The 22906-nt window shown below is 48.5% G+C and overlaps 3 protein-coding genes across 7 annotated transcripts in view; 1 reads left to right on the forward strand and 2 right to left on the reverse strand.

Annotated features, from left to right (window-relative positions):
* Positions 1–595: 595 nt before the first annotated feature.
* Positions 596–3280, reverse strand: INHBE (inhibin subunit beta E). The gene is made up of 2 exons (XM_047742751.1): positions 2608–3280; positions 596–2362 (listed from the first exon to the last, which is right to left on the reverse strand). The coding sequence occupies exons 1-2, from the start codon at positions 2903–2905 to the stop codon at positions 1605–1607; spliced, it is 1056 nt and encodes a 351-aa protein (XP_047598707.1). The 5' UTR covers positions 2906–3280; the 3' UTR covers positions 596–1604.
* Positions 3281–3945: 665 nt separating this feature from the next.
* On the reverse strand, positions 3946–21233 carry INHBC (inhibin subunit beta C). The gene is made up of 3 exons (XM_047742750.1): positions 21167–21233; positions 17468–18176; positions 3946–8212 (listed from the first exon to the last, which is right to left on the reverse strand). Exons 2-3 carry the CDS (start codon positions 17781–17783, stop codon positions 7467–7469), a joined length of 1062 nt encoding a protein of 353 aa, XP_047598706.1. The 5' UTR covers positions 17784–18176; positions 21167–21233; the 3' UTR covers positions 3946–7466.
* The window catches only part of R3HDM2 (R3H domain containing 2), a 162591-nt gene continuing 160303 nt past the window's right edge, over positions 20619–22906 (forward strand). For 4 of the 5 annotated variants that reach the window (XM_047742737.1, XM_047742736.1, XM_047742738.1 and 1 more), the window contains exon 1: positions 20619–20811. The gene's annotated coding sequence lies outside the window, so the exon portion shown is untranslated. The remainder of the gene's footprint in view (positions 20812–22906) is intronic. The other variant, XM_047742735.1, reaches the window with a different exon arrangement.

The following is a 22906-nucleotide window of genomic DNA, read 5'->3' on the forward strand; positions in this document are numbered from 1 at the left end:
TGTCACCCTCAGACAGGCCTCTCCCATCCAAGCTCTGCTTCCAAGAACCACCTCCTCGAGCCTGGAGAGTTAGTAGGTTAACTGTTCAGGCTGAGGGTCAAGGGGAAAAGGTGAAACTAGGAAGAGGTCTGAGGCCCTACCAATATAGGTAGTAATTGTAGAGGAACAGTAAGGAGTCCTAGTTGACCCTCTCTCCCCCATATGACTTTGGCCTGGACACCAGTTATGCCCAGAAGGTCAGGCAAGACCAGTGGTCCTGTCCCAGCCATTTGCCCTTTTTTTTTCAGAGACACTCTTTTAAAGCAGGCTGCTTTTTCCTCCTCACCCAGGTCTCCAGATTAGTGATTCTGTGAGTGCACCAGCAGGGGGGAGGGTCAGAGGAGGAGGGAGAAGCCGACTCCCCACCAAGCAGGGAACCCAGTGCGATATCCAGCTTGATCCCAGGATCCCAAGATCATGACCTGAGCCAAAGGCAGACACCTAACTGACTGAGCCACCCAGGTGCCTTTTTTGTTTTGTTTTGTTTTGTTTGGTTTTTAATAGGCTCCCTGCCCAAACTGGGCTTGAACTCAGAACCCTGAGATTAAGAGTCAAATGCTCTACCCGCTGGGCCACCCAGTCACCCTGCCTTTACACTCTTAAAATTTATTGAATTTTTGTTTATGTGGTTCATGTCAATTTACTATTTTAGAAATTAAAACTGAAAACAGTTTGTAACACAATATACAAGCACATATCCCATTAACAATGATGTCAAAAAGATGATGTAATCACATGCCACATAGCTTCTGGAAAACTCCACTGTATACTTTTCAGATAATGAAAATAAAAAAGGCAAATACCATCTTAGTATTATGAAAATAGTTTTGACCTTGTGAACACTCCTGAAAGGGGTCTCAGGGAACTCCCGAGGTCCTCAGACCTCACCTTGAAAACTATCCCTCTGGACTATCACCCCAGCACTTCTTCATGACTCATACTTGTTGATTTTCCCCCTCATTTTTATTAGGAATATATAAACATTTGTCTCCCCCGTGGGTCCTGTCCCCCTTTTCCCCCTGGGAAAAACCAGGGAACTTCTTAGGCTCAGTACCCCTCTCACCCAGCTCCCATTTCTTGGGCTCTCCTAACCTACTTCCTCTTAGCCCCTTGCCCATCTCCTTCTTGACCCTCCCTGGAAGCTCTTCCATAGTTCCTAGCCTGGACCAGCCTGCTTCTCCTGTCCCAAGCCTGCTTCCCTCACTTGAGGACTTTCTTTTCTTGTGAGAGACTAAGTAATTTTTCTCTGCCTTCTCCTTCCCTCCACTCCTCCCTCACCTCTGCCGCCTTCTCAGAGGGCTTAGGGTAGGAAACCATGCTTTCTGGGGAGACTCCTTTAGAGAACACACTTTCCCCATTCTCCCTACACATCAGCTAGCCTGGAATAGGCAAGAGTCTGGACGAACAAGTGCCCATTTGGGTCCCCTAGGGGTCACCCCGGTCATCTGGCCACCCAGCCTGTTAGGTGGGGGTATGGATCAGGAATCTAATGTCTCCCGCCACAGACGCCCTCTGCCTGGGAACCCCTAACCGATCTCTTTACTCCAAATCCCCAGGTCCTCTCGCTAGCTGCAGCCACAGGCCTCTACCACCATATCTGGCACATCTGTCTTGATCACATTGCCATCCCGGTCCAGGTAGAGGAGAGACAGAGGCCTTCGGGCAGTAGGGACACAGCAGGAAGTACCCAAGGGCCAAGGGTTGTTGGCCTTGAAGAGGCTGAAGACAGCCGAATGGAAGGAGGCAGCAATGCCAGGGCTGCCAGCCAGGTGTGGGGGGCACTGTCCACTGCAGTAATTCAGCTTGTACCCCTCGGGCTGCAGGATCCAGTCCCGCCATCCTAGTTCCTGGAAGTCTACATAGTGGTCTCGCCGGCAGCATAAGGGGGTCTCAGGATCACAGGTGGGGGTCCTCCTCCTGGCCCGGCCTGTTCCAGGCTCATTGGGCCGGATCTTAAGCTCCAGGAAGGGCCTCTGGTCTCCCGCCGTGTCCAGGAGCTGCAGAGGCTGCTGGGCAGAGGTGGCGTTGCCTTCTACGCGTCCGCAGTTCAGCCGGAGCTTCAGGACGGTGGACTCCTCGGCCCTCAGGCCACTAGGGGGCAGAGTGAGGGCGTGCCAGCCCGGGGCCGTCATCTGGTGCTCAGCCAGGAGTTTGCGGGACCCTGGGTGCCTGCTCCTTGGGCTCCATCGGAAGATCCTCAAGGAAAGTGTGCCAGGAAGGGTGGGGAGCACGTGCAACCAAAGGCGAGCGTGGAACAGGTGGTGGGACTGAGCTGTGGACAGGTGGAAGGTGAGCATGGAGCTGCAAGGTGAAGTGGAGGAATCTGCCGGAGAGATAGAGAAGGGATGGAGGAATGTGAGCAGGGATGAGCTCTCCTCCAAGACTCCTGCCACCCCCGCCCGCTGCTCTCCTGAGCCCCTTTAGAAGACACAGGGACTGCCTTGTGTCCTCTGTCCTGTCCTGCGTAACCAGTCAACTCCTCCTCCTCCCACACCCTGCCTTTTCTGTCTGTCGCCCCTTCCTCCTCCCTCTCCCTGTCTGCTCTCTGCCTGCCCCTCCCTCACCCACCTGTGATGGTAGCAAAGCTGATGACCTCCTCCCCTTTTGCAGGAGCCACACTTCCTGGCTGCAGTCTCCGGAGGGCTCTGGCCAGCGCTGCCTGGGGTGGAGGGTGAGTTATTCTGGGACGACTGGTCATGTGCAGCCCCTCCAAGATCTGCTGCTTGGCTAGCTCCAGTACCAGAGCGCGTTCTGCTTGGGGCACCGGCGTGGGACCTCCACAGGAGGGACATACAGACCCTGTCCCCTGTGCCCACACCAGTGCCCACAGCAACACCAGCTGGGGCTGGACATCAGGGAGCCCCATGCTCCTGGTGAATGGCCCTGGGTTGGGTCGGGAGCCTCGGATGGCAGGTGCTCCTTCTGTTGATCTGATTGCGTGGAAGCCAATGAGGGCACAGGGGCAGCAGTGGTTGTGCCACACCCAGCCTCGGCCAAGGGTAGAGCCACCTGCCTTCTATTGCCTGGGACTCAGGAAGGCAGTATGTGGATGGTCCTATGCGTGGCTGTGTTTAGCGCAGTCTGCCAGTTTGACCCTCACAGCTCATGGCTGGTTACTGACTGGGGCCTCTTTAGAGCCACAACCTGGGGCTCCCTCACTTAGTGGTCAGCCAGCAGACCTACCCTCTGAGCCCTGGGATTGGCTGGCTGTACTGCCCATCAGGGCCCTGCAGGGGGCGGAGGTCCCCCTCCACCCCCCCCCAACACCCCCCCCCCCAGCTCAGGTTTCACCATCTGGCCTGGTCACTGAGTTTGAGGTATGGGTAAGGGGGTGGGGGTGCAGTGTGGACACACATGATGCAAGAAAGAGAATGATTTCACATGCTCAGTCCCCAAGGTCTGGGGCTCGGGGGAGGGACTCGTATGGGCAAGGTGGGGAGGGCAATTTCCCCCCCATACCTCTAGTCCTTCTAGCTTACCCAGACACCTCCGCTGCAGCAGTTCTTCGAGGCAGCTGTTAGTTCCACTGGTTATTTCTCCAGGGTCTCTGGGCAGAAGAACTCTGGTCTCTCTCTTCTTAGCAATGGGGTTGGGACAAGGGGGAGAGGAACGGAGTCCTCCTGCGCAGGCCAAGGTGGCAGTGCCATGGGACACAGAAGTCACCTCCTGACCCTGCTTATGCTGGCTGCCCAGAGTCCAGTTGGACTGGAGCACAGCGTGGAGGAGGGCTGGAGCGTGGGGGGGGGGGGGCGTGTTCCTATGATGTCGGGGGGGAAACCCAGAGAGGTAGGGGAGGCAGTGTTGCAATCTTACAGCAGGACACAGTCCATCAAGGCTGGCAGAAGGGCGTGGGACTTGGGAGCACCCATACCTACATGCTGGGTCTCTTTAAGGGGACTGTGAGAGTTACGTAAATTCGGGACATCCTAGGAGTGGTTCGAGGCCTCCGTGAAAGGGGGCAGGACATGGGAGGTTTAAGGACTTTGAAGAGCAAAGCAAAATAAGTGGGGTGACATTAGCTCCAATCCCAGCCCTTCCTCACTGACAAAATGGGAAGGCCATGGTCCCTCCACCTTGAACTTATGAGGGTAGACTTAATGCTGGCCTTTCTCCTTATGCCCACAGTTTCTTCAAGAAGCTAGAAGACTGTGATTTGGACACATGCCTCGACTCCATCTTATTAAGCTCCCACCTGTGTAGCCAGTGGGGGGGCTGCCAAGAGACTCCCAGATCTGGCGCCAGGGGGAGAAAGGTGGCGCTTTGGGGGCTGGGGATCAGTACCGGCGGTGTCCAGCATGTGGCAGTGTAGTGCCACTGGACGGCCGCTGGCTTAACGCTGACCAGCTTCCCAGGGAATGGGCAGCTCTGAGGAGCGGGGAGCGGCACAGGGCTTTCCAACCTCTCCCTTTGGGAACCCTGCCTCTCCCACAGAAAACAGAGAAGCCAGTCCCCGTGCTCTCCCCTCTTGTCACTACCAAAGAGCAGAGCTGTTGTCAGGCCCCAAATCACCGCTACCTTTGGTTTTAGACCTTGTCCCATTGACACGTGGCGGTGAAACTTGATGACAGGTGCCAGGTCCTAGAAACCCAGGACACTGTGTGCTGGGGGGCGGGGGACGCTGGGGTAGAGAAGGGACAAGGAAACTTTTAGACCCTCCTGTCCTTCCTACATTTTTCCCCAGGCAGAAACATATTCAAGTTCTCTGTCCAGTCCTCTCCTTCCCCATTCTGAGCAACCTCTCTGTTGGTTGAGGCTGGTGAGAAGGAGTCCTCTACCCCTGGGGTCTGGAACATCAAACTGCAAAGAAGTTTCTGCCCATAGTGGTGTCTCAGAAGGCTTATCTGTTGGGGCCAGAAGACAGAGTCAAGGGAAGCAGCATCAAGTGCTTGCAGGAGTCACTGACTCCTCTTCTCCCCTACCCTCTATCAGGTGCCCCCAATTTTCGGCTCTTCCTATCCTCTTGTTGCTGTGCCTGGCCTGGCCCTACCTCCCCACTGACACTTACGTCAGAACCCAGCTATAAATATGTTCTTAGCATCTTAGTCACTTTCCCCAAGAAGTTCTCCCAGGTTATAAATACCCCAGCCATCTGCCTCACAGGCCCGCCCTACCAACCTGGTTGGGTGCTGGGGGGGAGGGACAGGCTCGGGGGGTGGGTAAGAAGGGAGAAGAAACCCGAGTGGTTATCTTGCCCACATGAGAAAAGCCTGACACAGTCTAGAGTTAGGGGCCAAGAGGCTCTGGAAGCCAAGGTTTGGAAGAAGACAGACCCACTCTTTCCCTTTTACAACAGGCAGAGCCAAAAAGAAAGGGAGTTAATACTGATTCTGTGTTTATTTTAAAAATTTGTTGTTTTGCTCATGATGGATTTTTTTTGGCATTCATTTTGCTGCTTTAAAAACATAACATTGAGATATTATTTATCTCAGTTGATGAATTTCTTGGCATCCCCTTACAATTTGTCCCCCAAAGTGACTGCCTTACTTCACCTCACCTTAATCTTGGCCCCAGGGACTGAAGCTGGAGTTGGAGGGAGAGGTCAGATCTAGGGAAGGGGTGGCTTGTAGGCAGAGGAGACACCGTGGGAGGGGGAGGAAGGGGCACAGAAGACTTCCTTAGATGTTCTCCTTAGATGAAGATCTCCTCCAGGCAAAGATGGCATGACTTCTGTGGGTTGTTCAGGAAGTCCCACGTCTCAGATATGCAGGTTGCCTAAGAAGATCACCTTCAGACTTTCTCCTCTACGGTTCCTCTTCCAGGGACCTCAGACCCTGGGAGGAGGGAGTTATACACTGAGTAAACACAGACATCACGTTACCCAAAGGACACATGGGTTTTGCGCAAACTCGGCCTTGGGCTGCAGACAATATCGACCCCATGGTTCAGGGCTGTCTAACCAAAGTGGGGGGATGATGGGGAAAGAAGGGCAAAGGTCTAGAGGGGACCCAGTCTCAGAGCAAATTCCTCCCCTCTTCATTCCATGCCTTCTTTTTCTTCTCCCTGTCCCATGCAAGTGGCTCTTGGCAGTTCCAGCTTCTGGGCAGGTCTTCTGGATGGAGCCCTGGGGGTCAGTGAGGGAAAGCCACCAGCCAACTCTGAGCCCTGCCTCTACCTCCCCCAACATGTGTGCTCCTAGGATGTCAGCCTACTTGCTGACTGAGCAATGATCTGTCTCATCTCTTAGAGTGAGTATGGAGGGAGAAGAAGAGCAGATAAAACCTAAGTCTTTATTAGTTCTGAGACCAGCAAAGATGGTTCTGGGGCGGAGGAGGAGGCCTAAGAAAAAAGAGGAGGAAGTATAGGAAAGGAAGAGGCATGAAGTGTGGGATAGACATAATAGCTCGGCCCTGAGGAGCCTGGGAGAGAGAGAGCAGAAGTGGGCCAGGTAGGTAGACACTGGGTCATCCTGGGTTTCAGCCAGGGTCCTGGCAAGAGACAAAAGAACCATTCAGTTGTCTGTGTTTGCATCACTAAGAGACTTAATGAAGACCTTATTTATGGATGTGTAGGCAGGGTTAAGAGAATGAAGGATGAATGTTGAAGCTCCCAGAGACTAGCAAGAGTGGAAAGCCCTTATAAGCCCCTAGTGCGGAAGCAGTGATATCAGAATCTAGGTAGAACTGGGGCCAGGGGGAGCCAGATAGGAGCTGTAGGGACAGACCACAACCACAGTCACACAGATACATGGCACCTAGGCAGAGGGAACAGGAATAAGAAATATCCTGACCTCTATCTCCCCCATCCTTTGATCTCCTGCTTGTGTCAAACCTTAGCCGAATTCAGCAGGAAGCCAGGGACCAAAGGAGCTGAGGTGAGTCAGCCCTTAAGGGCATAGAGCAGGGCAGAGAAGGACAAAGAATGGATGAGGGTGTGCCAAGAGAGCCTTAGCAACCCACCAGGGCCAATATGGGGCTCGAGATACAGGGAAGAGTAACTTTGGACAGCAGGGATCTAATTTTCAGTGAATCTAAGGAAGGGGCTCACTGGTAATCCTGAAAATCAGGGGAAGGGGCTGGGTCAACTCATCCTGGAGTGACGGCCATCAAGTGGGAAGAGCAGGGAAGTACCTCGGATTATGGGATGGATTAAAGATGGGCTATGGATGGCTTTGCCTGGGAACTAGATGGCACTGCTCATGGTTGCAGGTGGCATCAGAATCCCTGGGGTGGCACTTGAGCCTGGGAGGCTTGCTGGATAGACTATGCCCTAGGAGAGAAACTGGTGGTCACGAAGATGGTACAGTGACTCTCTTTAGATGAAGATCTCCTCAAGCCACAGATGGGATAATTTCCACAGTTTGCCCAGGAAGAGGGAGTCCTCCTTCTGGACAGAGGCAGTAATGGGGTCATTCCCTCCTCTCCAGGAGGGGTACCTCTGTGAGGGCATGTTTGCTTACTCCCACCTTGGGCTGCCCATCCACACGCGGACTAACTACAGCCACAGGCCTCGACCACCATGTCGGGTATGTCAGTCTTGACAATGTTGCTGTCCCTGTCATAGTAGAGCAGAGAGAGGGGGCGCCGGGCCGTGGGCACACAGCATGAGCCCCCTCCTGCAGTTCCTGACGCCATGTTGGCCTTGAGGAGGTTAAGCACTGCAGTGTGGAAGGAGGCAGCAATGCCGGGCATGCCTGCCACATGCAGTGGGCACTGCCCCGTGCAGAAGTTCATTGCATAGCCCTCAGGCTGGATGATCCAGTCGTGCCAGCCAATCTCACGGAAGTCCACAAAGAACTCTTGCCGACAACACATCCTGGACCCACCCTGGCAGTTGATGCCTCGCCGGTGAAGCCGGTGCTTGCCCCCAACTTTGACCTTGGCTGTCACAAAAGGCCTATGGGCAGCCTCACCCAGTATGAAGGAGCTCTGGGCTCCTTGGCTTTCAGGCACCAGCTCCAGGGTCAAGTGGCCTTGGCTGCAGGCAGCCTGAGCTTCAGGCCCCAGGGAGAGCCGCTGCCAGCCACTGGCATCCACCTCCAGCTGGTGCCGAGTGGCCAAGGTGAGGTTGGTGTCACGTAAGCCTACCACAAGGATCCTCAGCTTCAGAGTCCAGGTGGTATTGGGAGGGATCTGTACAAAGAACATGAGGCTGGCCTGCTGGATCTCCATGCCACTAGCAGTTCTGTCAGAGGAGAAGTGGAAATCAAGACGAGTCTGGTTGATGTTGGAGAGGCCTGTGGACACAAGAAGCCCCAGTCACCATGGCCTTCTGAATGTCAATTCTATCAGCTACCTTGTTATTCTCAGCATACTGGAACTCTGCAGCCCTTGGTATTGTTGACCACCCTTTCTTTCTTTCTTTTTTTTTTTTTTAAGATTTTATTTATTTATTTGACAGAGATCACAAGTAGGCAGAGAAGCAGGCAGAGAGAGAGAGGAGGAAGCAGGCTCCCCGCTGAGCAGAGAGCCCGATGCGGGACTCGATCCCAGGACTCTGAGATCATGACCTGAGCCGAAGGCAGCGGCTTAACCCACTGAGCCACCCAGACGCCCCGACCACCCTTTCTTTCTTGAAAATCTTTTCTTGCTTGACTTCTATGACACAACTCTTACGATTATTCCTTGATTTACTTTGTTGGCTTTTCTTTCTCTGACCATCCGTTCAGTGCAAGAGTTCTCCAAAGTTTGTCTCTGACCTTCATTTCCTTTTGTTCTACCCTGAAGGGAGTTCTTACCCACACTCATAGTCAGCCAACACAATTTTTATGGCAGTGATTCCCAAATCTGGATGTCTAGTCCAGACCATTTTGCACCTCTGGACTGGACGTATAGATCTGGAAATCAATAAGCTTCAGGTCTAAATTTCTAACTGCTTAATTTTGTCACATGAATGTCCTGTCAGCACATTCAAATCAATTTTTTCCTAAGTGGAAATCATTCTTTTCCTTGCTATCCGCCCCTCTTTCTGTTCTTAGAATTGGGGGCACCACTACCTTCCTTATCACCACTAGAAACTCTGTGAGCACCCCCTCACCACCCATATCCAGTCTTTCACCACAATGAGTCTACGTATGTCTCCTGTCACTATTACTCTTCTCCAATTTTCTCTCTTCATCCTTCTCCTGCCCCTACTGAAACACCTTAATTGGGTTTCTGTTCCCTCCACTCCACTGAAACTGCTCTTGTCAGGATCACCAACTCTTTCCATATTGCCGATTCCAGTGGTTTCACCTCTTTATATTCATCTTATTTGATCTTTAAGCAGTGTTTGACACATTTATCATTCCCTTCTTGAAATATTTCCTTCTCTTGGCTTTTGTGACTCTGGCCACTTTATCTTAGTCTCTTGCTGACAGCTCCTCTTCCTCTGCCTGACCTCTGTATGTTGAAGGTCCTGAGCTCCCTTCTTTTTGCTCTGTATATTTGTTTCTAGAAGGCTATCATCAATTGCCATGGCTTTCTATTCCATCTGTATGCTGATGACTCCCAAATATATATATCCCTGGCCCTGACATCTCCCTGATCCTCAGGCTTGTATTTCCAGCTGCTGATCTGATATTCTATTTGGTTATCTAGTGATATCTCAAACTTTTCAAGTTCACAGATAAACTCTAGATTTATCCCTCCTTATCCCAAACCTATTCCTTCTCCAACCTAATTCCCTATAAGTTCATTGCTTAAGCCAAAACCTTGATTACCCTCATCCCCCACTTTAAAATTACCTGCAAGATCTGGGGCATCTGTGTGGCTCAGCTGTTTAAGCATCTGACTCTTGATTTCGGCTCATGTTATGACCTCAGGGTCATGAGATGGAACCCCGCATTGGGATCCATGCTCAGCATGAAGTCTGCTTGAGATTCCTCCTCTCCCTCTGCCTTTGCCCCTCCCCTCCACTTGTGCATACTCTCTCAAAATAAATAAATAAAATTTTCTAAAAAATAAAAAAATAAAATTATCTGCAAGATCTGCCAACTCTATCTACAATTCATAAAATAATTTCACTTATACCTGTATCCTTTTTTTAAAAAAACATTTTATTTATTTATTTGACAGGCAGAGATCATAGATAGGCAGAGAGGCAGGCAGAGAGAGGGAGAAGCAGGCTCCCCGCCGAGCAGAGAGCCCGATGTGGGGCTAGAGCCCGATGTGGGGCTCGATCCCAGGACCCTGGGATCATGACCTGAGCCGAAGGCAGAGGCTTTAACCCACTGAGCCACCCAGGTGCCCCTACCTGTCTCCTTTACTACATATTAGTTCAACCCTCAATCACCTTTTTCTTGAATTATAGCAATACCTTCCCAAGTGGTCCACTCTTGTCCCCCAAACCATTCTCTATATATCAGCCAGAGTGCATTTTATTACGTAAATCTGATCAGCTTAATCTCTTCAGCTTCAGACTCTTCAAAGGCTTCCCATTGCTATTTGAATAAAATCTAAGCCCCTTACACAGAAAACTTGTATGATTAGGCATTCTGCCATCTAATGACTATATTCTACCCATACTGTCTCTTTTCTGCTCCTTGAACTCACTAAACATGGACTCACCTCATGGCCTTTGCACTTGTGCTTCCCCCTGTCTGAAATGTCTTTCCAAGATCTTTGATTGACTGGCTTCTTTTTGGCATTCAGCTCAAATGTCTCCTTCTTGTGGAGGTTTCTCTGACAAATCTATCTAAACCAGCCTTCAATTCCACCTCCGTCTCTCTAACGCATCATCCTGCTTAACTATTTTTATAGCTGCTATGACTCTCTGTAGTCATCTTGTTTTTTTGTTCATTTGTTTACTATGTGCTTCCCCTTCCCTTCTCCTCCCCACTACCCCTCCATCTAGAACGTAAACTCCATGAAGTTAGAGATTATGCCTGTATGGTTTACCAGTTTCTCTAGTACCGAGTACATAATAAGCTCAATAAACAATTGTTGAATGAACAGAAACTTCAACTAGGCTTTGTGTGAATTGGAAAGTCAGGAATAAGGCTGCTCTTGACAGCTTTCAAACTCATCATGATGTCTCCCATCTTGGTGTCTCTAAATAAGTCTATTCCATTCTTCTCTTCCTGTGGATCTACTTCTTCTGCTTGTCAGTTTCTTCAGGTCCTAAAATGGTGGCCCCAGCTCCTGAGTCTACAGAATGTTTTACTCAGCTCCTCTAAACTAAAGTGACATGATCTTCCAGTGTCCCAATTTCCAAATCCTTGATGAGAAGTCTGATTGGCTCAACTTATCTGGTTATGTCACTAAGCACCCCACCATTAGAATCTCTCTCTCTTTGAAAGATTTGCTCATTTATTTTAGAGAGAGAGACAAAGAGAGATGGCACAAGCAGGAGGGGCAGAGGAAGAGGGAGAGAAACTCCCAAGCAGACTTTATGTTGAGCATGGAGTCAGATGCAGGGCTCAATCTCATGAACCTGAGATTACAACCTGAGTTTGACAATTAACCAACTGTGCCACTGAGGTGCCCCTACCATTAGAATTTCTTAAGTTACCCTAGTTATGGCAGGCAGAATGCATAAACATCAGGGACTATGGTAGATTATTACATTGTTGACCCCCAGTGAAGAACACCTCCCAATATTGATGGCTTTGTGCCATCCCTTTCCATATTGTCTGGGCATAGCTATGTGACTTGACTTGGCCAATGAGACAACCATAGTGCAAGCAGACACTTGATAAGTACTTACATAATGATGTTTCACCCTTTTGGAAGCCAGCTACCATGTTTTAAAGAAACTTGGGCTAGACTAATGGATGATGAGGAGCCATGTGGAGAGAGACTTTGAGGATCAGAGACCATCTTAGATGTTCTAGCCCCATCTAAGCTCCTGACTGAAGGCAGTTACCTCAGTGCCCTCAACTACTCCTCAGATGGACATAAAGAACTGTCCAGATAAGTCCAGTCAAAGCACAAAAATCATCAGAAATATCGAATTTCTTGTTTTAAGCCTCTATGTTTGTGCTGATTAGTTATATTAATAGGTAACTGAAACAGAAATAAGTAACAGAGTGCTTGGGTGCTCCATAGCAAAGACCTAAAATTTGTAGCCTTGGCCTTGGGACTGGGTGGCAGGCAGAGGTTGGAAGGATGGTGAGGAGACTGTTAGTGAAGGTAGGAAGAGCAGTGAAGAAATTGCTATCAGATCCTGGAGAAAGGGGAACCTGTGTTATGTATTGGCTATCATCTGTGGTAACTTGGAAGCTAGAAATGGCATCTAACAAAGTTGTGAATTTAGCTAAAGATATTTCCAGGCAGAATGCTGAAAGTGCCAATTGGCTTATTTTAGCTGCCTATGATAAGGCATTTCAGGAGTGAGATGAACTAAAAAAGGAACTGTTCAATTTTCAAGCAGAATTTAGAGAAAATATTTCCAACAGGACTTGCTAGATTGAACAATAAGATATTTTTTCATTCCTCACCTCTCTGTCTGGCAAAAGATTCTTAAAGTAAGAAATGATCTCGAGGTAAAAATCAAATCCAGGGGATTGCCAGTAATATATGGCCTCAGAGTGAAGATCAAAACATTTAATAATGGGACAACTATAAGACCCTTTGTTAAGATCTTACACTTTGTTAAAATCTAAAAAAATTAAGATGATGTTCTAAAGATCCTCTCAACTAGACAAAAGGGTTTCTAGGGATCTTAAGAGTATCTATCAATCCATAACACCTTGACTTGCAACCTAAAGAGGGGTCTGTCTTGATATCAAGTTGAGTGCCTTTTTGTCTAACTGAGTAGATTACAATTTGTTATTTAGAAGGCCCACAGGGTTTTACAGAGAATTTTAGTAGCAAAAGCAGCACAAGTTTGGACTAAAAGGGCCAGAGATGATTCAAAGTAAAAAGAGGTCTCTGGGCCCCCAACCTCTTTGGCCCGGAAGCAGGCTGAGAAAACTGCTCAGCCACAGACACACGTCATTTCCAATTTAAAAGGAAAGACATCTCAGAGGGTGGAGCCAAGGGCTGAGACAGATCTAGAAGTCAAGGAGAACACTGGTGGGCTCTCCTTAAGAAGTGAGAAAAATCCTACCAAGGAGTAGAACTAAGCCCTAACCAAGGGAATTCTGGATTTAGGGGAGACTTGAGATATGTGCCTGGCTGGATATCAGAATTTCATGGATCAGTCACAGGTCTGTGTCCCCCACTCCCCTGTCTCCTGTACTGAACAGGAGTATCTGTTATGGTGACCCTGTCTCTGTATCAGCATTGTATGTTAGATGTGTGGGAGGCAGATAACTTGTAGTTTTAGGTCACAGGCAGTGGTATGCTGGTAAATGTTTAGCAACTGGATTCCAGAGGGAAATAAATCCCGATTCGTAGTGTTTGCCAATTTCTGTGGTTTAAATTCTCCCACCACGGCCAATTTCAAACTATTCATGTGACATCACTGGATGCGGAGTTGGGAGATGTTCATAATTTGTTCTCATGAGCCCGTATAAGTCATTTCTAGTACATTACTGAACACCCCTACCCCCGTTTCCCCAGAGCCCCCTGCTCTCTTACTTCCAGCAAGAACAATACTCAGGTCTTGCTTTCACACTATTGTGTGGATGATGACTTTAATTGGAATAAAAACTTCAAGCTAGCATATCCAAATGCAAAAGGTAGAATCCAGGGGTGCCTGGGTGGCTCAGTCAGTTAAACATCCACCTTTGGCTCAGGTCATGATCCCAGGGTCCTGGGATCGAGCCCTGCATCGGGCTCCGTGCTCAGTATCGGGCTCCGTGCTCTGCAGGCAGACTGCCCACTCCCTCTGATGATCCCCCTGCTTGTGCTCTCTCTCTCAAATAAATAAATAAAACATTTTTTTTTTTTTAAAAGAAAAGGTAGAATCCAGGTGTCAGTCATTCTCATTTCCAAATGTCATCTCAGATCGGGCCCCCTCAGACTGAATGTTGTACTCATTCATTGATTAGCAAATATGTGGAAAGTGTATAGACTTTGAAGTCAGAGAGAACAGTATTTGAATTCTGCCCCTTGCAAGCTGTATGACCTTGGCCATGTAAATGATCTTCTTTGAGTGTCAGTCTGCTTTTCTGCAATGGGAATGATAAACTCCACTTTGTGGGGTGGTTGTTGAAGATTAAATGAGATGAGACAGGCGTACTAAATACCAGGTAGCCATCATTATTGCCATAATGTTGCCAGGAACTGGTGTCAGAGATACAAAGGTGTAAGCACAAAAACAAAAACAAAATAAAACAAACACCCAGAATCTGGGTGTTTAAAGAAGTCATGGTTCGTGGTCATCTGTCCACCTTGTACTCATCCAGTCCAAGCTACTTTTCAACTCCAAATGCAATTTACTCCTTCAGACTTTTACTTACATTTCCCCCCTCCGTTTAGAATGTTGTTTACTGTTTTCTACCCATTGAAGCCAAACTTATTCTACAACACCAATCCATTTGCAATCTTCTGAAAGACTTCCCTGTCTCACTAGGACCCAACTAATAATCCCTGACCCAGCAAGCAATGGGCCCTTCTCTAGCATTATTTCATTCTGTTTTACCTTCTAATTATTTATTCCCAGAAGCAGCAACTACAACCCTCATGGGCAGGAGCTCAGCCTTCGATTTCTTGCTCTCTCCCACCTTAACCTTCTAAGAATGTTACCCATATTTTAGTTCATTTAATTCTCCCAACTATCCTCTCACTATCCACATTTTTCTTTTTTTTTTTTAAAGATTTTATTTATTTATTTGACAGAGAGAGATCACAAGTAGATGGAGAGGCAGGCAGAGAGAGAGAGAGAGAGAGGGAAGCAGGCTTCTCGCTGAGCAGAGAGCCCGATGCGGGACTCGATCCCAGGACCCTGAGATCATGACCTGAGCCGAAGGCAGCAGCTCAACCCACTGAGCCACCCAGGCGCCCATCACTATCCACATTTTTCAAATGAGAAAACTATTAACAACTCAGGTCGCACAGTAATAAGCAACTGAGCAAGGATTTGAACCCAGGCTTATCTGGCTCCAGAGTTGGTGTTCTTATAGGCAGGGCGCCTGGGTGGCTCAGTTGGTTAAGCATCTACCTTCAGCTCAGGTCATGATCTCAGGGTCCTGGGATCGAGTAGTGCATGGGGCTCTCTGTTCAGCAGGGAGCCTGCTTTGCCATCCCCCCTCCCCCCTCCCCGCTTGCTTCTCTGCCTACTTGTGATCTCTCTCTCTCTCTCTGTCAAATAAATAAATAAAATCTTAAAAAAAAAAAAGCATCTGATTTGATTTTGTCTTAGGTCATGATCTCAGGTTCATGAGACGGAGCCTTGCATTGGGCTCTGTGCTGGGCGTGGAGCCTGCTTAAGTTTCTCTAGCTCCCTCTTCCTCCTTCTCTACCCCTCTCCCAACTCAAGTTTATGCTCTGCTCTTGTTCTCTCTAAAATAAGTAAATAAATGTTTGTCATAGGCAGAAGCCCCCTTTTGAATTACAATAGGGTCTCATACATTACTGGGGATTCTACACTGTGGTCAAACTGACTTACAGCATGGTTTGGTTGTTTAATACAACCAATGCTTATTGAATATCTAGTATGTTCATGAGATGCCCAGTAGTGTAGCTACTCTGTAGCTACTCAGTAGCTAGGATATCTTGCTCCACCACTTACCAGTCATGTGACCTTGAGGAATTACTCAACTTTTTTTTTTTAAATAAGCTCTTTGCCCAAGGTGGGGTTTGAACTCACCACCCCAAGATCAAAAGTTGCATGCTCTACCAGCTGAGCCAGTCAGGTGACCCAAGTACTTAACCTCTTTGTGCCTCAGTTTCAGTAACTGTTTTTATTTTATTTTATTTATTTTTTTAAGATTTTTATTTCTTTATTTGACAGACAGAGATCACAAGTAGGCAGAGAGGCAGGCAGAGAGAGGAGGAAGCAGGCTCCCCGCTGAGCGGAGAGCCCGGATGTGGGGCTCCATCCCAGGATCCTGGGATTATGACCTGTGCTGAAAGCAGAGGCTTTAACCCACTGAGCCACCCAGGTGCCCCTCAGTAACTGTTTTTAAAGATTGATTGATTAATTGATTGATTCATTTATTTAGAGCACCTGAGAGGGCAGAGGGATAGAATTCCCAAGCAGAATCCCCACTGAGGTTGAAACTCCGGGTTCAATTTCATAACCCTGAGATCATGACCTGAGCTGAAATCATGAGTTGGATGTTTAACTGACTGAGCCACCTGGCGCCCCACAGTTTCAGTATCTTTTTTTTTTAAATTAAAGATTTTATTTATTTATTTGACAGAGATCACAAGTAGGCAGAGAGGCAGGCAGAGGGAGGCGGAGAGAGGGGGTAGGGGAGGCAGGCTCCCTGCTGAGCAGAAAGCCCCGATGCAGGGGATGCGGGGCTATTCCAGGACCCTGAGATGACCTGAGCCGAAGGCAGAGGCTTTAACCCACTGAGCCACCCAGGCGCCCCAGTTTCAGTATCTTTAAAATGAGGATAACAATAGTACTTGTCTCACTGGGTTGTTGTGAGGATCTTAAGGAGTTGGTGTATGCAAAAAACTTAGGATAATGTAAATAAGGTAAAAGTGTTAGTTATTTCTACTATACACTAGCTTCTGGTGATAACATGAGGAATAAATGACAGATCCTGACCTCAAGGGGTCAACATATGTGGGAAGACAGACTTCACAGAAAACCTGGAAACAGTCATTTCCACACAGAATTCACGTTCTGGGTGAGGGAAGGGGAGCCGCCAGAGAGGAAGCCCCTCATCCTCATGTCAGGGTGGGTTTTTTGAGTATTGGAGTGCTGGCTCTTGAAGGGAGAGGGGAGTAGGTGCTGACCCGGGGAAAGGGGCCAGGAATGGGAAGGACCTTCCAGACCCAAGGAAGAGCTCCTAAGAAGCTCAGAGGCCAAAGAGATCACTTTGTGTTCTGTTCCTAGGGTCCTGTCTCCAAATTCTTGGCCTTCCCTTCAGCTACCCACTAAATTCTCCAACTTCTCTTTCCTCTCTGGAAGTAACTTTCCCTTCTACTGTATCTTCTTGCCTTTATCCACCTTTCTGAGTCCCATTTTGATGCTGTTCTGATGTGAGAACCCAAGGTATTAAGATGAGGGAGCAGGGGTAGGCTGGAGGAGTACTATAGTCCTGCTGTTTTACATTTTCCCTTTTTACTCAGATGAGGCATCTGAGCATTGGGGGAGACAGGGGCCAGAAAAAGGACAGACTCCCTAGCTCCCAGCCTCAGGGGCCAGGCCCAGGAAGTGGATGAGCTCACCACAGCCTGTGGAAATTTGGGGGAGCCAAAGGAGATGCAGGCAGGCAGTCTCAAAAGAAGTGAAATCTACCCACTTGCCAGCTGCCCATTGGTCAAATTTAAATAAGAGAGAGCAGGTGGGGGTGGGGGAGCCTGGGATTAGGAGGTGGTGGGGGAGGCTGGGATTAGGAGATTACTGGGAAGCAAGAGTTGGGAGGGTTTGGGGGAGGGAGTCAGGGGTTAGGCTAGGGAGGAGACTTTTCCATCCTTGAGGGAAGATCTACAGAGCAGGAACCCACCTGTGTCAGCAAAGCTGATGATCTCATACTCCTGTTCCCCATCAGCCTCCGGAAGCGTCCCCTGTGGGGGCCCACGAAGGCGCTGCAGCGCAGTCTTCAGAGCAGCTCTGGACACAGGCCGGTTCAGTGTCGGGCGCTGGCTGAGGTGCAGTTTGTCCAAGATGCGTCTCTTGGCCAGGTCAAGAAGCAGCTCCCGCTGGTGATCCAAGTCCACGGCAGGTCCTCTACATGCCGGACACTGGCTATCAGAAGCTCTGGGAATGGCCACTGTAGCCGGAGCCAGGAATAGGAAGGCCAGGAGTAATGGAGAGATCATGGCTGGGGGAGGCCCTCTTTTAGTGATATGGTTGAGACAGAGCCTTAAAACTGGGGCTCAGGATCTCAACAGCTGTGGTCTCAACTCCAACCTGGCTGCCAGGGGCCCTGGAAGGAGAGTGTGTCCAGCTGGCATGACTCGTTGCTGCAGGGGATAGAGCAGCCAAACATCTGACTTGAGAGATGAAGCCAGTAACAGGTAGAACTTGGCAGAAGGCTCCAACACATAGTCAGTGAAAGTACAGAGTGGGGGATGTGAGTTGTTTAGTTTGGGGAAAGAAATGTCCCTGGGCCAATGTTGGGAGACAGTGGGTTACCCCTGTAAGCTGCTGGGGCCTGGGGACAAAGGTTAGAGATGAAATTCCTCTTCAGATCAAAGGCCTTGCTGGGAAGCCTGGAGAAAAAGGGAGAGATGAGAGGTTTTAAGACAGAGTGTTAAAAGAGTGACTCTCAAACAAGAGGGGTCCTTGGCAGGGCACTTTATGTCATTATCATGCAGATAGTTGAGAGTTTCATTTCCCTTTGCCAGGTACTTCTCAAATTCTCGCTGCTCCCTTTCTTCCTCCCAGAGGCTCATAATGCAGACTCCTTTGTTAACCAACACCCCCTCCCCTCATCCCCACTCCAATGGGCTCAAAAGTAGCCAGTATGAAGGCTAAGGGAAAGGAAGGTAAGTGTTCTCAGCCTGGTCTTCTGCTTCCTCAGAGGGAAGTCTGAAGGTGGGAAAAGGACTTGAGAGCTAGATTTGCTCACCTTTTGGGGATTCTTCTACTTAGGAAAAGAGATTTTGAGATTTCTCAGAATCCCTGGTTTTCCAAAGGTCCTCACCAGTGGCTCTTCAGGGAAGGGCCTGGGCTCTCATAGCCGGGATTCATCCGGCAGGGATGATGGGTGGAGTTAGGAGGATAGTTCTTTTTTTTTTAAAAAGACTTTATTTATTTATTTTTAAAGATTTTGTTTATTTATTTGACAGACAGAGATCACAAGTAGGCAGAGAGAGAGAAGGGGAAGCAGGTTTCCAGCTGAGCAGAGAGCCTGATGAGGGGCTCAATCCCAGGACCCCGGGATCATGACCTGAGCCTAAGGCAGAGGCTTAACCCACTGAGCCACCCAGGTGCCCCAGGAGGATAGGTTTTTAAATCAGATGACCTTGGTCAGAATTCTGTCTCTTTCTTTTATTAGCTGTGTGACTCTAGGCAAGTTACTTGACCTCTTGTGCTTTCATTTCTTCATTTGGAGATATAGGAAAAATGATTGCCCATGATTACAAAATCCAAAAAGCCCCCATAGTCCACTTTGTTTTTTTGTAACTCTCATGGTGACCTGAACAGAGGGGAGGTTATCTATGATCTTTTAAAAAATTGTACTGAGATTATTTACACATTTTTATTCCAGAGATACAAATTATTTGATTATGGCATACCCCTGGAGGTATTATAAAATATACAGTATGTGTATCATTTTACCTTTCTAAAACTTGGAATTTTCTGAATTCTGAAACATGGCTGGCCCGATGGACTTTGAATATGGGATTATAGATCTGTAATGATTATTTCAGAGTTTTGAGATTTAAATAATTTTGTAAAGCACTGACAATGACTGGCACAGAGCAGGGGCTTAACAAAAGTTTATTATTTCTGCTACACAGGTTTGCTTGTGGGCCAGAGTACCTCCACCAGTATTTGCCCTTCTGGACTCTTCCTTCCTAGATGCCAGGCCCACAATTTCTGTCTGCAGTGCAATCACTTAGCCGGCCATCTTTGTTGCTTATATTATTATATACCTAGCATCGCACACAGTGCCTGATCTATAATATAAGTGTTTAAAAGTGTGGGAATCCTCTCTCCCCCATTCTATTGAGAATTTACTGACATACATCACTATGTATGTTTAAGGCACACAGCATGTAACTTCTCCGTAGCTTACTCAGTCTCCCTTACCTCTAACAACCAATTGCTCCTTGTTTCCACAGCACATTGAACATATCTCTATTTATAGCATTTACATTGTACTGTAATTATTTTTTTGCCTGTAGTTCTTGCAACATAGTAAATATTTAATAGCCAAATTCTATCAACTTAAGACTACAGTGCTTCTTTGAGGGAGGCAGTGAGTAAATGATCCAAGTACATCTGGTCAATAACTAAATTGATTCTGCCTAGAACGGACAGAACGGGGGAAGTTGCAAACTCAAGTGACTCTTAAGGGAAAGAAGTAGATCTTGGAAGGAGTTGGCAAGTGATTTTAATAAGATGGACTTAAACCTGCTTTCTATAGAATTAAATTTTTACATCTGGAAAAATGGACATCCACGTACCACATGATCTTTGTCCATTTATACTACAAATATTTATTACAGGAGTTACCGTCCTGAGTGCAAGGCTATTTTGAAAGTGCTCTGTAAACTGAAATTACTTTATAGTAATTAGTATTATGTTTAAATCTTGGGTGACTCTGACAGGCTTGATGGACTTAAGGGGGACTGAGGATCGCAGTGGATCTGGATTGCTGGCTTGAGGCACAGGTAACGCGGAGGGAGCGACGAAGGGAGCGAGGTGGCCTGTGCAAGTGCGCCGGGGAGGAGAACGTGTGGGTAGTCGGGGCGAGTGGGTGCCTAGATAGGGGGCGTCTGCAGCAGCCGAGAGGGACACAGAGGAAGCAGGGACGCGCGGGGCGCAGGACGCGCTGACGACTACGCCGGACGTGGTGACGTAGCGCGCAGGCCGCAGCGGGGGGCGGACTCAGGGCCTTTCTTCCCCTTCTGATTTTCCCCCTCCCCCCTTTTCTCCCTTTCCGGGTTTAGTTCCCCCCTTTTTTCCCTCTCCCCCTTCCTTCCCAAGCCCCTTTCCCCTCCCCCGCCCCAGTCCCCCCTGCTCCCCCGCCTGGGTCCGGGGGAAACCCCCGCCGAGAAGAGCCCGCCCCCAGAAGCGCGCCGCCGCCGGCCGTCGGGGCCGAGCCGCAGCCGAGCGGCCGTGGGCCCGGGCGGCGGGCGGAGACGCGGGCGCCGTCCCCGCTACGGCCCGCGTTAGGTGAGGCCACCTCCCGGCCAAGGGGGCGGGCGGCGCGGGCGGCCCGTGGGGAGGGGGCGTGGCGGCCGCGCGGGCTGGCGGGCGGAGGCCCCCCGACCTGGGTTCCCCGCGCTGGAGCTACCTGGGCCTGGGGACGGTGGGTCAGGGCCGGAACCCACCGTGAAGGACGGCCCCGAGGCCCAAGGCGCCCCGAGTGTGTGCGGGGAGCGCAGGCGAGAAGCGGGGGAGTGGGGGCACGGGGCAGAGGGCGGGGGGCTGGCGCCACCTGTGGCCTGTGTGGTGGGACCTAAGAACTGTTGCGCTCTTGTGGTGTTGGGGGTGACTAGCTCCATGTGTTTCTTGGGTTTCCGTTTACCTTCGAGCCCTGGAAAAACGGAGGGAAATGTGTTGAAGCGTTTCAAGTCATGCTGGGATCCGAGTTGTTAAGAGGACAGGGACCCGAGTTGGAACATACAGGGAGATGTTTCTGGAGTTTAAAAGTTGGGCCTACATTAGGCTCATAACTCACTCTTGAGCCTCTTAAAACTCTTACTTATTTTGGTGACCTCTCAGAATAATTATTCGTTCACTCAGTGAATTGTTCTTGGATAATGATGACACATGTTTTCCAGGTTTATTGAGAAGTAGTTGGCATACATTACTGTTTATGTTTCAGGCACACAGCGTGATGGTTTGATTTACATATTTTGTAAAATGATTGTTGAAATAGGTTCAGCTCATGTCCATCGTTCTTGTATAGATACAAAAAGGAAAAAAAAAAAGGAAAGAAAAAAAATGTCCATGTGATGAGAACTCAGGATTTACTCTATCAACTTTCCTATAAATCACATAGCAGTGGCAACCCATAGTCATCATGTTGAACATTACATCCCTCCTACTTATTTCCTTATAACAAAATTTGTGCCTTTTGTCCACCTTCCTGCAGTTCCCCCTCACCTTACCCTCTGCCTCTGGTAACGACAAGTCTGATCTCTTTTTCTATGAGCATGGTGTTTGTTTTTTCATTTATTTAGATTCCACACATAAGTGAGATTGTATACTGTTTGTCTTTCTCTGACTTACATGCCTTCCAGGCCTATCCATGTTGTCACAAATGGTAGAATTTCCTCATTTTTTATGGCTGACTAATATTCCATTATATGTGTATTTTATATGTATATACACACACTCCCACCCCCACCACAAGTTTATCCATTCATTCATCCATGGACATTTAGGTTGTTTTCCTGTTTTTGCCAATGTCAGTAATGCTGTTATGAATGTGGGTATTCAGATCGCTTTCTGAGTCAGTGTTTTTGTTGGTGTGGGAAAATTTAAATTCAGATCCCAGTTGGATGAATGTTCTTGTATAAATCTTTTTCAAATAGACTTAACTGAAATAGAGAAGCCCGAGTTCTGTCTGATGTTGGTGGTCACATGGAAACTGGGGAAGAGGGAGGTGACAGGTTCTACTTCTGGAATATTACACATTCCTAGCATTTTATTGTATTTTTGGATAGTCAGATTGGCACTTGAATTAGTTGTTAGTGGCTCCTCTTTCTTTCTCATGCTCCCTGCCCCCCCCCCCCCCCCCCCCCCCCCCCGCATTTCCTTTCTCCAGTATTTCCTTTTTCCCCCTTTGTGGAAGCTTCAAGACAAAAATGACTTAAATAGGGTGCCAGGTGGTAGGTTAGGTTAATTAGGTTCACTTTATAGTTGTATTTTTCTTCCCCCATTTCTGTTTTCCATAGGGTTGAGAGGACAGAGAATCTTCGTGAAATGTCTGATGACCTTTCAGCAAAAGTTAAATTTCAGAGTTGCAGTTCCAGCAGTCTTTGTGTCTACTGTGGATCTATATTGTAGATCTCTACAATTTATTTATTTATTTATTTAGAGAGAGAGCATGAGCCAGGGGGAGGAGCATAGGGAGAGAGAGAAAAGCAGGATCCCCATTGAGCAGGGAGCCTGATGCACTGCAGGGCTCATGCAGTGCAGGTCTCCATCCCAGGACCCTGAGATCATGACCTGAGCCAAAGGCAGACACTGAAGCAACCGAGCCATCCAGGCGCCCCAATACCACAATTTAAAACAAAAATTTGAAAACTTGTGTATATAA

This window comes from Lutra lutra, chromosome 8 (genome assembly GCF_902655055.1).
Source record: "Lutra lutra chromosome 8, mLutLut1.2, whole genome shotgun sequence".
NCBI classification, from domain to species: domain Eukaryota; kingdom Metazoa; phylum Chordata; class Mammalia; order Carnivora; family Mustelidae; genus Lutra; species Lutra lutra.

What these genes read in the sequence shown, in the direction of transcription:
- INHBE (XM_047742751.1), bottom strand. Translation starts at nt 2,905, where the DNA reads ATGGGGCTCCCTGATGTCCAGCCCCAGCTGGTGTTGCTGTGGGCACTG. An exon ending in CAGCTTTGCTACCATCACAG is followed by an intron (nt 2,363 to 2,607) that starts GTGGGTGAGGGA and finishes TCTCTCCGGCAG; the next exon opens with ATTCCTCCACTTCACCTTGC.
- INHBC (XM_047742750.1), bottom strand. Translation starts at nt 17,783, where the DNA reads ATGATCTCTCCATTACTCCTGGCCTTCCTATTCCTGGCTCCGGCTACA. An exon ending in CATCAGCTTTGCTGACACAG is followed by an intron (nt 8,213 to 17,467) that starts GTGGGTTCCTGC and finishes TTGTGTCCACAG; the next exon opens with GCCTCTCCAACATCAACCAG.